This window comes from Olea europaea, unplaced genomic scaffold, assembly GCF_002742605.1.
Source record: "Olea europaea var. sylvestris unplaced genomic scaffold, O_europaea_v1 scaffold737, whole genome shotgun sequence".
Classification (NCBI taxonomy): domain Eukaryota; kingdom Viridiplantae; phylum Streptophyta; class Magnoliopsida; order Lamiales; family Oleaceae; genus Olea; species Olea europaea.
Window position 1 is genome coordinate 33599 of NW_019265774.1, and position 15075 is coordinate 48673.

Here is a 15075-nt window from a genome sequence, read left to right on the forward strand (position 1 = left end):
TCTGGTCAAACAGTGAGCTTTTACTTTCACAGAGTCTTACACGCTTGACTTGGACTATATAGAGATGTTGTGACTAATGCCACTCCTCATAACTCACCATACGAAAAAAAAAATGTGCAGCCATGGTACTCCTTTTTTCAGGTTAGTGGTTTGTAGATATTTCATCATATTTTTTAAAACTTCAATATTCACATTTATTTTGAAAAGTATTATTTTTTAAAGGATGCCGTAGGAGCAATCGATGGTACACATATAGCTGCGTATGTGTCTTTAGAGGAGCAAGGTAAATATCGCAATAAAAAGCAAGTGATTTCCCTAAATGTTTTAGTAGCTTGCACTTTTGATACGAAATTTACGTACGTGCTTGCCGGTTGGGAGGGATCTGCACATGATGGTCGATTGTTACGGAGTGCAATATTACGCCAAGGACATAAGCTAACAATTCCTGTTGGTAAGTTCTGTTACTATTTTGAAAACATTTCTTCCACACATAAGTTATAATAATTACCTAACTACCATTGTATGAACGACTCTTTCCTAGGTAAATATTACCTTGTTGACGCTGGCTTCCCATCGGTTTCGGGTTTTCTTGCACCATACCGTAGGACTCGTTATCATCGTAGAGACATTGAAGGTCAACGTCCTGAAAGTAGTAAGGAGTTGTTCAATTTTCGACATTCATCTTTACGTAATGTTATTGAGCGTACAATTGGGTTGCTAAAAAAAAGATTTGCATATTTGAGACATCAACCCTATCACGACATTGACACACAAGCAAAGTAGTCCTTGCCTGTTCTGCCATCCAGAACTTCTTAAGGATTGATGACGTTGAAGATGTTTGTGAGGAGGACGACTTAGATAGTAGTGATGATGAGGTTAACCCTACGCACGTTGATGTACCTGAAGATGAAACTCCAAATGCTCACATATCTTTCACAAATCAGGAAGTGTGGTCTAATAAGAGGAATGTGATTGCTGATTTAATGTGGGCTGATTATCTTCCCAATCAGAATGCGGGAATTGATTTCGATTGAAATCTTATTTTTTTTTTCTATGTAATGGATATAAACTTACTAGACTTTCATATGTAGTAATTGATTGAATTGAAGACGTATTGATATTAAGCATATTTTTTGTTTTTTTTTCCCATATCCTGTAATAGTTGACATAAGATTGCTAGAATTTTAAATATTGTAATTGGAATTGTTGTTATTGGAGACATTGTTGACATGCAATTTTCTTAAATGTTCTTATTTATTAGTTGACCGTAAACAATTAATCTTGCACTATACAATTCATGGCAAATATTCGACAAAGCTCTGCGGCACCTTTTCGAGTTCCTAGACCAACCCTTCATTTAGATGTGGAGGAAATAAGCTCAACCCAAGCGGATCCTAATTCTAGGAATCGTCAAATACGTTGGAGTGATGCAATGGACGGTTGTATGATAACTGCACTATTACATCAAGTGTTGTCTAGTCACAAAAGAAGTGACAATGGCTTTTCATCATTTCACGTGTCCAAAGCAATCGAGAGCGTGCACAATGGATGCGGAGTGATGGTGTCTGATAAGAATGTGAGGGCGCGATTGAAAACTCTAAAAAAAGAATATGTTGAAGTTCGTTAGTTGTTAAGCATGAGTGGTTTTGGGTTAGATCCTCACACTGGACGTGTCACAGTCGATGTACTAGCTTGGGTGGAGTTGTTGAAGGTACAAAATTTCATTGACCAATATTACTAATATAATTTATGGTGCCTCCTAACTAGCATAAAATATATTTCACTCTTTTTCTTGTAGGGCAAACTAGAATTTGGAAAGTGGAGGACCAAACTTTGTTCTCGTTATGATGATTCGGAGGCTATTTTTGGAAATGATTCTGCTACAGGAGATCGTGCTGTAACCGGAAATGACATTTTATCCCCCGATCATGGTACGTACTAGATCAGACATAAAAATTTATATAATTTGTATTATATTAGAGATTCTAACAATTTCTTATTTTACTATTTTTTAAATGAAACTGTGCATGAAATTGATGGTCAAAATGAGGATGCAGATCCAAGCCCCATTTGCGCTCCTAAGCGTAATGCCGAAGGAGGAACTAACAAAGTTCGTCGTCGACATACCCAACCTAATGATGAGAGTCTTGTTGCCCTATCAAGCATTGCCGAATCATTCAAGAAAATTGCTATCGCTATGGAGACTCAAGCAACATTAGATACGCTAAACCACATCAATTGGCAGTTGGTTCTAGAAAAATTACAAGGCATGCGTATAGAAAAGCGTGACATAATGCAAGTAATGAAAATATTTCGATCGGATGAGAGTCTGGCTAGAGTATTTATGAGTTTGACTGATGAAGAATTCATGCGTGATTTAGTATTTGAGAATCTGGGCCATGATCCGCCTCCATTATTTTAAGATGACTTGGTTGGATAATTTAACAAACATATGAAAGTATGACATCTATGTTGATTTTATTTGCTATTTTCTTATGATACAGATTTTTTGGGTTTTTTCATTTTCGTTTTATGTAATACATTGGAGGAAATTTCATCATTATTTATTGAATTGATTATCCGATTATTATTTATGACTGCAAAGACGAATATGTAAGTGGTAGAAATCTTAATTGTTAGGGATAATTATTTCATCTCGACCGTGTTTCTGCATCTTCCATACCGAATCTTGGCATATTTTTATCCACAAATTAACTGTTATTATGATTGATTAGGATTTGGCCGCATTTATGTCTAAAATTTGTTTAAAATTTGGATCACTCACATTGACAGATTTTCATGGGAAAAAACCACTATTTTCCATGGAAAAAGTGACAATTTTCATGGAAAATAGTGGTTGTCAAACAGACAAAGTTGGAAGAAATGATTATTTCCATGGAAAATAATGGCTATCAAATACCAAAAGTTGGAAAATTGCAATATTTTCTAGGTTGAAATTTAAGTCAATCAAACACGTGTAATTACTATTTTCCATGTAAATAATTTCCAGGCAATTGAATTACCTGGAAAATATTTTCTTTCCATGCAATTTTCCTACTTGCAATCAAACGCACCCTTAGTGTTTTTGGACAGTAATATAGTGTAAGTTTGATCTTATCTTCCAACTTATCAAATCGATGGATTTTGGCCGTTTCTTAAATTTTCTTTAAATTTTACTCTCTATAAAATAATTATTCTTAATCCACATGTACATGTAGCACAACTCTAAGAGTTTATTTATGTTGTACGTTTATTTTTCTAACTTTGTGCTAGAAAAATTGTGAGCGAGAGAAAAATGTTTTATAATTTGATTTTCTTATTTGATAAAGAATTTTTCTCCTATGATTGTCGACGATTTTTTAGATAGCAGTTGCTTAGTATTTTTATCAAATGTACTCATTTTTTGTGTTTTTCGTTTTCTTTGCATTTTATGAGATTGTTTCCAAAAGTGACATCAGAGTCCAATGCTCACTCTTGAATATTGCATCGAAGATGATGGTAAGTGCAAAGTTTGGTGTGACGAGAAGAAAGTTTTAATATTTGGCGGAGTATCGTTCTAGTAGTACAAGAACTTTATAAGGCTCTATAGAGTAGCCATAAAGGGATGAAAGTGTAGATTAGGAAGAATTGAGAGTCAAGACAGTTAGTGCCAAGAAGATTTGTGTGTCTAAGAGTTTGTTTGGTACAGTTTAAAAGTCAATTAAAATCAATTTTTTGACCATTATTTTACTATTTTAGTCGTTATTTTTAAATTATTCTCTCACAGGTAGGACCTACTTTATCTCTAACGGTTAAAAAATTAATTATCAAACATATAACTTATATTTGAAAAACGAGGATACAAATTTTATGGATCATCTAAGTTTAATAAGTGGTGGACTTTTTCCTCATGAGAAAGGGCCCGTCTTTGGAATTGATTTCTGCGTGACTGAGTTGCTTCATGCCGATGTCAAGATTGAAGATGAAGACAAGGCGATTATTTTGTTAACTTCCTAGCCTAGTATCAAACATTGGTGACCACTTTATTAGTTGGAAAATTTACTTTAGTGGAGAATGAGGTTTCGAATACTTTCTTATCGACAACCAACATTAAAAAGCTACAGGTAAGTGAATGGAGACCGAGTTCTATTGGGCGAGGAAGAAATTATAGTGACATAATTTGCATATTCCAAAATTGAAGCAAAGTTTTATACCATTGGGAGCATTAGACACATTGGATTATGAATGTATTGACAGAATTGGTTAAATAACTGTAAAGAAAAATTCATTGGAGATAATGAAATGGAAAAAGGTTGATGATTTGTACAGACTAATTGGGAAGTCTGTTTTAGATGGATCTGCCATGTCGGAGTCACACAAAGAAAAGTCTTCTAGCATTTTTGTCAAGTATTGTGAAGTAGCTAAGACGCATCTGCTAATAACAAGAAGAATGAAGATCGAAATTCAAAGATGTCAGTTCGATGAATCTTTGAATTCAATTCATATATACTAAAATTCATTGGACTATAGTGGCACCAGCATATGAAAATGTACTAAGACGCATGATTTGAATAATTTGAGTCATTGATGGGAATTGTTACTCTGGCTCATAATTTTGCTAAAGTCAAGTCACCATCCAACGAGTTGATTAAATGTGCCATGCTAGGTATCAAGTGGGTTACTCTTAGATATGGGTTTGAATTTAATTATGGCCCAAATTCTATGCATTGATTAAGGAAAAGGAAACATAATTGGATTAGATTTTGAGAAAAAGGTGCACGACAAAAGAGAACATTTAGCAACCACAGAAATTGAAGAAAACGAGCGTGCTTACGTGTGAGTTGAAAAGAGAAAATTAGAAAACAAGGTAACAGCGAATTTGCACAGTACGTTTTTGATTAAATTTTTGTAGATAAAAGTTGTCCTAGACTTCTACATTAATGATGTGGTCAACAAATCTCAGTTCCATTCATGTTCGCGAGTATGGCTCTTACATACTTGTACAAACCATAAGAAGCACGTGACTTTCTCCTAAAGTAGAGAACGTGATCACAAACACTCCAACAGTCAAGTCAATCAACTTGTATAGATATATTTGAGTGCATGATAGATGAAAGACGTGGGCCACATTAGTGTATGGACATCAATGTTTACAAGACAGCAACATTATTAAAGGAGGAAAAATTACATTACTTTCAAATGACATTAGCATTTTTCTCAAGTATTGCTTAGTGGTTTCTTTGACTAAAAGGGTAGAGACTTTTGACAATTACCAATAACTACAGAGGCCTTTAAGGCGGTCAAAAAAAAATTGTTGAACTAAAGGCTCAGGTGGGGGGTCTGGGGACTTAGGTTACGGGCCCTACTGAAGAGGTTGAGGAGCTGAGGTCTGAGCTTCAAATGTCTGGAAAGCACGCGATGAAGTCCTATATTGCCAACTTTCACTTCTCTAAGGCGCATGCAAGCTTCATATCCTATCGGCGGAGGTTTGGTGCTAGATAGAATTGATGAGCACTATCTCGAGCTCAACACTTTTGGTTTGAGATCGAATTTTTCGAGGAAAAGCCCCAGACCCCAGCTGAGACCCTATGTCAAAAGAAGTCATGGATGACGTTGAAGCATCAAATACTAAGACGAAGGCTGAGGCCTTCAATATAGAATTTCCTGTTGATGCTTCAATTGAAGAAGCGCTACCTCCACAACCTTAGTTTTGTAGGACATGCTTTTTGTAATTTGGCTGATGCCATTTTTGTACTACATCCTTATTATTAATTATGATTCTTCTTCTTCTTCTTCATTATATATATATATATATATTGTGCAATATGTTTGTACAAGTATTTCTGCTTCATCTTAACAACACATCTTGGGATATCCTTTGTTTTATAAAATGCTAAGTAAATATGTTTCGCTCAACCATTCGGTGAATTTTAAATTGCTAACACGTTTCATGCAACTACATCACCGCTTCGTCTTAATAGGGTTAGCGAAGCGTTGAAATGATGTGTGGCTTAGATTTTAGATGTGAACCTTATCTTTGAGTTATCCTACCTCTTGTATCAAAGCGGTCACACTTCTTGGATGGTTCATCCATGTAAGGGTTTTCCCATGATGGATTCTTCGTAAAAGGCTTATGAGGTCATCTTTGTAGGTTTCAAGGTAAACTCCCTTTGGGCTATTTCACCTTTCCCGTATGCTTATCCTAGCATGGTGGATTGCTTATTCATGGGAGGTATCATGACGAAGTAAAAACACTAGGTAATAAAATTCATTGCATTGAATAAAATGTTTTTACATTATAAATTATTACTTGTGAACTTTCCCTTTATTTTTTAAATTATCATCAATGAAAACTTTCATTATTAATCTTAAATTATTAATTTGTTACTTATGAACTTTTCCTTCACATTTTTTCCATTTTATTTAGCGATAAATATTTTGTATGTAAATTGAATTAATTAATATTTATTTCATTTATTATCGACAGAAAAACTCATTCAAGATTCCAATATTAAAATTAATTAGAATATAAATTCTTAATATTTAGAAGTCTTGTCTAAATATAGGTACAATCTAGAAGTGTATAGTTTTACAAAATAATTTAAAATCCTAATATTTGAAAGGTAAAATTCTTTAGAATATGTGAATTTTATCGGCGAAGCTAGCTTTCTTTCTCAACCTGCATTATAGGTTAGCTGGGCTACGAACTACTACAAGGATTAGATGGAAAATACACACTCCCATATTATTTAACGTCCCATTTTAATAATCAATCTCTAAGGTTTAAAATACCATAAAAATCTTAAAAATAGGAGTTATTTAATTACAAGAAATCAGAAATTGAATTCATTATACGATCTATACAATTTTTTTAAATAAATCAGGTGTACACTAACACACACACACACACACTCTCTCTCTCTCTCTCTCTCTACATTTCAAAAAATGTCTTCTCCTCTCTACATTCATACATATACCTCTCTCTCTCTTCTATACCTACTGTTGAATCACCGTCCCTAGTCGCGTCCATTGTTGGCCGCCAACACCCCACCTCTCCTGACTGCGACTCCAGTTCTCTCTCCATCATCAAACCATGACTCCACTTCTCTTTCAATCGCTAGACTGCGACTCCATCTCCGTATTAGAACTAAAATGAAATGAAAACCATTTGACTGTTATTCATCCAAGTGACTGAAAACGAGTATACATATACAGTATAAATAGGCGCCAAAAGAAGAGAAAAGAAAACAGCTGTCATAACTAACTTCCAGTTGGTAAAACTAACTACCTAACTTGCTAACTAACTCCTATATAAAATGTGTTTTGGTTCTAATAATCAGCCACTATGATTCCACCTTTTTCTCCGTTGCCAGACTGTGACTCCACTTATCTCTTCATCGCCAATCACGCAGAACCCCACCGCCTCCCAAATTTTCCTCTCTTAACCGTTCCCTAAATTCGATAAAAATGTGTGAGTACGTTTGACCATGCTTAAAAGTTGCTAAAAAAAAATGCTTTTAGGGAAGTATGTAGATTTGCAAAAAGGTAGCTAAAAAAGCTACTTTTCATGTGAAATAGTTCTCTTCTCCCTGTTTTTATATTATGTTGACCTTAAAAAATGTATCTCCAAGTGGCCAACAGATTCCGAAACTTCTCACGTCTAAACAAGCCATAAACTAGCACACTAGAACAAACCGTTAGATACACAAGGCCTTTTTCGGTGGGGGTGGAGTCAGCCGCGTGTGCTCCGATGGTCAAGTTAGTGGGAGAAGAGGTGTATTAAGTGTGGGAGAGCTCTTAACGTGAATCTCAATATAAAATAAAGAGGGTCGGTTTCCGAGAAGATAGTGAATATAGAGCAAAGTTATAAGGAATCAGAGTCTAAACTTGCATTAGTTACCTCTCAATGGCACTAAGTGTGAGATTTTATAGTATGGGATAGTGAGTGAGGACCGTCAGATGAGAAGACACGTGGCCTCATCCATGTGGGCATAACCTCCCATCATGGGAATCAATCAATCATAAGACGTGAATGGTAATACCAACTTACCTTTCAGAATTCATAGCTTGCGGCCATAGATTCAACCAAAAAAGATGCCTGTGGCAACGGTATCAGGGCGTAGTCAAATCAATCGCGTCATTAGAATTGATTTAGAGGATCTTTTGTCAATCAATCTCTTTTGGCGTCGCCCCTCTGGTTGGGTCTCCTACATGACGATTCATCCCTAAAGGAGCTCGTCCCTATGGGTTCGGATGTTATGAGATCGGACAGAACGTGGGTTCGATCATAAGGAGCTCGTCCCTAGGGGTTTAGTTGGAAGAATATCCCACGCGGTCGTCTTCGTGGGTCCGCCTGCCACGTGGCATGAGTTTGGGTCATGTGAAAAAAGGGTATAACAATAGTCCCCGAAATCCAAGTATGAATATTCATATACTGCGTGGACTTGAAAAGAAAGAGAGGAAAAAGAATATCTATATAACAATGGTCCCTGAAGTCCAAGTATGGATATTTATATAATTCATGGACTTGAAAAGAGGAAAAAGAGTACCTGTATAACAATAGTCCCCGAAATTCAAGTATGGATATTCATATAGTGCGTCGACTTAAAAAAAAAAAAGAGGAAAAAGAGTATTTGTACAAGAATAGTCCCCGAAGTCCAAGTATGGTTATTCATATAGTGGCGTCAATCTATTGACCTCAAAAAATGTATCTCCAGGTGACTAACAGATCCCGAAACCTCTTATGTCCAAACAAGCCGTAAACCTGCACACTAGGACAAATTGTTAGACACACATGGCCTTTTTCAGGTGAGGGTGGAGCCAATCGCGTGTACTCCGACTGTCAAGTCAGTGGAGGAAGAGGTGTATTAAGTGTGGGAGAGCTCTTAACATAAGTCCCAATATAAAATAAAGGGGGTCAATTTCCGGGAAGATGGTGAATATAGAGCAAAGTTATAAGGAATCAGAGTCTAAACTTGCTTTATCTCTTAATAACACTAAGTATGAGTTTTTATAGCATGGGATAATGAGTGAGGATCGTTAGATGAGAAGACACGTGGCCTCATCCATGTGAGTATAACCTCCCATCATGGGAATCAATCAATCATAAGACTTAAATGGTAATACCAACTTGCCTTTCAAAATTTATAGCTTGCGGCCATAGATTCAACCAAACATGTTGACTATGGCGGCGGTGTCAGGGAGTAATCAAATCAATTGCGTCACTAGAATTGACTTAGAGGATCTTCTGTCAATCAATCTCTTTTGACGTCATCCCTCTAGTTGGGGCTCCTGCATGATGATTCATCCCTAAAGGAGCTCGTCCTTAGGGGTTCAGATGTTATGAGGTCGGACAGAACGTGGGTTCGATCATAAGGAGCTCGTCCCTATGGGTTCGGCTAGAAGAATATCCCACGCGGTCGTCTTCGTGGGTCCACGTGGCATGAGTTTGGGTCTTGTCGGAAATGGGTATAACAATAGTCCCCGAAATCCAAGTATGGATATTCATATAGTGCGTGGACTTGAAAAAAAAGGAGAGGAAAAAGAGTATCTGTATAACATATTCCTTCTGTGAGAGATGGATTATGGGGTTAATTTGTAACCTAAAGAAGTTTTTTCTGCCATCCCAAGAAAGAGATAATATCAAAAATTTCTTAAGTTTCTCGATGCAATTTGATTCAAATGAGGATCCTAAGATTGCAGAAATACCACATGTGAGAATATGTAAAATAGATTAGAATTCAATCTAAGATAGATTTTGAAAATTTCTTCTATTTCTTGCCATTTTTAATGTCTTAGTTGCTTGCTTTCCATGTCGTCCTTAGAGTGATCTCGTACTTGAGCTCTATACTTTTTGTAAGTGGATTCCGCTCATCAAGTTCTTATTCGATCTGCAGCTTAGAACCCCACGCTATTCATCTCGATTAGTTGATATCATTTTATTTACGAGAGGCCGGAATTGAATAAAAGAAACGAAACCTGTTTTTCAAATTATTAGCTAATGATTTCATGTTTCTTCAGAATCTATCTAGAAGACGGAAAGATTGCCTTCAGTTATAAGAACCAATAATCAAACTAGTTAAAAACCAGATCTGCCACGTTTGTCTGCCCAATTCCTCATTTTAGGGGGAAAAAGACACTGCATCAAGTGACGCTAATAATAGAATATAAGTAGAAAACTACATCGGATTCTAATGTTCTTTCCTACAATATTTCCCGTATAAATAACTCACTACAAACGTCCCTGATCTCTTTTCCACTCGCAGCTCATAGGGCTTGCAATATGTGCGCTTTGTGACTAATTTTGTAATAGTGATCCATAATTTATGTCTTAGTGACGCGACATTTCAATAAATAATGTGACCTAAAAAATGTATGATTTGCAATTAAATTTGTTATTGTAACTTATAATTTATATCTTTGTGACTGTGACCTTATACGATTTGTGACTACTGCATGATTATAAATATAAACTGTGTTTGATTGTGATCACAACCCAATTAATTAAATTATAGATCACAAACTTTTGTCAGGAATCACAAAATGTGACCAATCTTTTATTAGGGATCATAAAACTGATCACCTAATTTTTGATAAAAAAAAAAAAAAATCCACATATTTAATGTTTTTTTAAAAATGTAACTTGAAATATTAGTATTTATATAATTTTCCCAGAATTATATGAGGTAATGAGGATGTCGAGTATTGTTGAAAAAGTAAATGCAGAAACCGAATTTTCTATGCCGTTTGCTAACTGCTAGCCAATTAGGAATGTTGAAATTATCCATGTTAGTTCTTGGAAAAATAGATATGTCCCACTGTTTCTAGATGTACTCGTTTGCGCCTTGTATCACAATGGAATCTATGAACTTCACACGCAGAGACTTGACGCTATATAACACTCACCATCATCACAGCCTTTTCCCATAATCTTATGTGACTACTTCAGATACACACATCAAAAGAAATATCAAATTATATCAAAGTTCGACTTCTACATTACATTAGAAGAGCTATGAACAAATATGATCAACACGAAGCTTCTGGTAAGCATTACATCAACTTTGTTTCCTTCGTCTTCTTAAGTAAATTTCAAAAAAAAAACTTGACTCTGCGAGGCTTGCTTTAGTTTCTAATGGTTGTTCTACCCTGATAATTAATTTGAACCGTCTTAACAGTTGCATATCCAGCACCACCACCTTCATATCCTCCGGGAACACAAGGTAACCTTGATGGCCCATATGTGATGGCACCTCCACCAGTGGGTTATCCTACAAAGGATGGTGATAATAAAGGGAATGCCCCTGTAGAGACGACAACCAGAGGCGATGGCTTCTTGAAAGGATGGTAAGATTTCTAATTCTTGACTGTGATAATCTATAGGCAGTCTATCTTGAAACCACGTTTCCTAATTTTGCAACGATTGTTCTTTCAGTCTTGCCGGTCTTTGCTGCTGCTGGTGCCTGGATATTTGCTTTTGATGACGACAAAAGACCATTCTTTCCTTATTTGGGCTATGTAATACCTGTTGTGCTCTACGTAGTGTTCATTTCATTATTTTACACTAGTCATAAATTTAAAATAATTCATAATTTCCAAGTATGTTTTTTCTAAGTAGACGCGAGGAAATCTGTTCTCTACAAGGCTCCAGCAATTTGGTTGCAGTTCTTGTACATTTTCTCATTGAACATGATTATAAAAGGAGTAACTTGGAGTTCTCTCTATAACGTAGAGCTTGTTCCAAAAAAATTTAAGAAGTTTACGATGCAAGTAACATCTGGGACACTGAGAAGTCCCTCTTTGGTTTAAAAATAGGAGCAGGATTAATTTAAGATGCCTGCTGTGAAATTCATTAGACTTTTTCTAACAGGCTACCAGGCGAACCCCGGGAGCCGCCCACTTCCAACCCTAAGCATCACACCAACCACCAACCCTCCGACCCCAAAATCACACAACTCAAGTCCCTCAAAAGCAATAATATCTTAAGATTGTCACATATCAAGTAATATAAATCCAAATTTAGAGAGAGATGGTAGAGTTTCCACACAAACACAACTGTTACCTGCTAAACTCGGCTGCGTATCATAATGGAAAAACCACAAGTACGGGGTTTTCCCTACGGGTGATCGGCAGTTTTCATTTCTTTTTTTTCCCATCTGCCAATGAGAAATGGACAGTTGGTTACCTTTACAAAGCCTGTGAAACTTTCCTTGTATATGTAACAAGACTCATCATAAAACCATAATTTGATAAATACAAATTTTACAGATGTACGCATAATATCATACATGTTCTTAGAAAGTAATATCTTGGTGCAATAATTTCTTAATTAAATAGTTTGATAAAAATTGCTAATATGCAACGTGATTAGGTAAAATGGTAATCTCAGAACAATCTGAATCCCTTGGTAAAGGAAAACCGAGATATGTAACGTCAGGAACGATTGAATACAATATCCTCAATTACTGCTCCAATTTCAAACTATAGAACTTATCATTTGACATGCTCAAAACATTAAACAGCATAATAAGATCAAGGAGCCACTGGGCATTTCCCACAGCAGTAAAAAGATGTAATGCACATTGAAATACCAGTAGGACGACTATACCTAAACGTGCTCACACATATAAAATCATTGTCAAATCACATATAGACATTCGCACGAGGAAAAAGAAGAAAAATGAGAAGGCCAAGTGCAAATTTGTACAGCAAAAACTATTATCCAGACATCCTTCACCACAAAATTAGGCACATGATTATGCTAAGCAATTAAAATTAAAACCATAAACCCGAACCAAATAGTTACAATGAGCATCATCAAACTGGGCAAAAACCAATTATAGAAATGATACTTGAGAAAAGGCCATTCTTAGCCTCAATTAAACTAGATTTAGCATCAATGTTATCAAAAGTAATCTCGTTTAACCCTTTGAACAAAAATCACATAACATGATGAGTAAACAAAAATATAATCCAAATTCAATGTAATCATTATTCATTTAATCCGCCTTAAAACCTGAGCTTAGAGAAAAACCACCGGTTCTTGCCAGTCTTAATCCGCTCCTCGAACCGTGCCTTAATCTCCTTGCAAGAGGTGATTTTCTTATCACGCGAGACGAGCGCATCGGTGCTAACAATATTGAATATCCTTGAGGTCAACGTCGAGCGTGTAGCGCGTGGGCCTAACATGGTTGTAGTTCACGACCTTGACAAAAGCCTTCACGCGCGATTTCTAGGCCTACTTCTTGGCGGAGTCTTTACGGATAACCTTGCTGGGATACTAGGCTATGCCGGCAAAAAGGCAGTGGCCGTAGGGGCGGTCACGCGTGCCGTCGTTTAAGTTTTTAATAATGGTGGCTTTGTGCCCGGCGAAACGGCCCTGTAGGAGCACCACGGCCTCGTTTGGTTTCAAAAATTTCACCATTTTCAGCTAGATTTGCGTGGGTACAGGTACGAGGAAATACCTTTCAATAGCCTAAAAATAATGACAATTTGTAAGATTAGGCTAAGAAATGAAAACATTTGGAAAATAGACTTCAAACAATAATCTTTTCAAAAATACCCCCTTATAGAAAAATTGCAATCAAAGCCACCACAATGTATAAAAACCTTCAAATAGGTCCCCAAAGAAATATAGATCATAAATCTTTAATAAATTTAAATTCAAATATTATAAAAAAATTTATTAATCTAAAAAATGCAACAGAAAATGAATTAAAATATTTAGAAGAAGATCTGAAATCATTCTTTACAGAATAGTTAGATCCAAAATTAAAAAATAAAAATATTTTTATAGATAATAATATAATCAAAACAGAAAATGATATATATAAACTGATTCTTAACCTAAGAAAAAGAATTAGAGATTTAAATATAATTATTGAAGAAAAAGTTTTAATAAAAAATAGTGAATTTTACAAATTTTATTGTGACATTTTAGATACTTATAAAGATTTTAACTGGAGTAAAAGTTTTAACCCCTCTGCTGCACACTCCGATGAAATGGTATCAGAGCCATGTTGCGAATCAAAAATTATGATGAATATAGTAGATGAAGAAAATATAATAGAAGAATTTTTGAAAAAAGTTAAAAAAACATAAAAAATATAGTTATCCCTATTTACCTAAAAATACTACAAATGAAAGTTTTGAGAATATACATAAAAGATTAGAAAATCTAGAACATAATTTACAAGTATGAAATGATTTATTAGATAAAAATCTTAAAGGGAAAGATAGGATTATAATTAATCCGCCTCAAGATTTTAGGATAATTCAAAAGGAAAATAATAAAGGGAAAAAAACATGAAGAAAAACAATATATGATTACAGATGTAGAAGAGATAGAACAAAAATTCTTAGAATTTATAGGTGAAGAGTATGAAGAATATAAAAAACAGTTAGAAGAATTAACTGAAAAAATGAAAAATACAAAGATGAATATTAATTCATCTTCTAGTCAAAATATAAAAGTAGAATTTAGTAGTGATGAAAAACAAAATTATCCTTATGGTACCCCAATACCTGATAAGGCTGATATTAATCAATATAGAAAAACACAGAAAAGATATACTGGAAATGTAAGAAAACAATTCATAAAAGAAATAAATCCAATGAAGTCCTACAATGAACCAATCCACACGACAGGAGTATGGTTAGATTTAGATTGTGTAGATAAAAGTAAAGCTATTGAAACATGGATGAAAAGTACAAATTTAGTAATACAATTTAATAAATGGGAAACATATACAGCTTTTGAATTTATAGAACATACATTCAGAGGAATTGTTTCTGAATGGTGAAGAAAGTTACCAGAAATTATTAAAGGAAGAATAAAATATGGAGCAAATAGAATTGAGGTATTAGATAATAGAAATACTCTAAATGAACAAAATATACAGGAAATATTAAAAAGATTTGAAAAAATCTTAAGAACAGAATTCTTAGGAGATAGGTATACTTCTAATGAAGAAGAAAGAAAACAGGATGAATATAATCAAGGAATGATTGCAATGGAAAATTTAAAGATATGTGATATTTGTGAATTAGAAAGATACACATGTAAGTTTGAAGAATTATATTATATATTAAATCAAG

At 34.9% G+C, this 15075-nt stretch overlaps 1 protein-coding gene, 1 long non-coding RNA gene and 1 pseudogene across 3 annotated transcripts; 2 read left to right on the forward strand and 1 right to left on the reverse strand.

The window, feature by feature from the left end:
* The first annotated feature begins 66 nt into the window (after window positions 1-66).
* Window positions 67-798, forward strand: LOC111390992. Its single transcript, XR_002702038.1, has 4 exons — window positions 67-141; window positions 223-283; window positions 379-451; window positions 542-798. It is a non-coding gene; the product is annotated as an uncharacterized LOC111390992 (long non-coding RNA).
* Window positions 799-10789: 9991 nt separating this feature from the next.
* LOC111390990 (cysteine-rich and transmembrane domain-containing protein WIH1-like) lies at window positions 10790-12131 on the forward strand. 2 transcript variants are annotated; one of them, XM_023016125.1, is made up of 3 exons: window positions 10790-11024; window positions 11157-11325; window positions 11414-11696. In XM_023016125.1, the coding sequence occupies exons 1-3, from the start codon at window positions 10994-10996 to the stop codon at window positions 11457-11459; spliced, it is 246 nt and encodes an 81-aa protein (XP_022871893.1). In that variant the 5' UTR covers window positions 10790-10993; the 3' UTR covers window positions 11460-11696. The 2 variants fall into 2 exon arrangements, with proteins under 2 accessions (XP_022871893.1, XP_022871894.1); XM_023016126.1 differs by having other exon boundaries at window positions 10794-11024; window positions 11169-11325; window positions 11414-12131.
* Window positions 12132-12734: 603 nt separating this feature from the next.
* On the reverse strand, window positions 12735-13458 carry LOC111390989 (annotated as a pseudogene).
* Between the last annotated feature and the right edge of the window lie 1617 nt (window positions 13459-15075).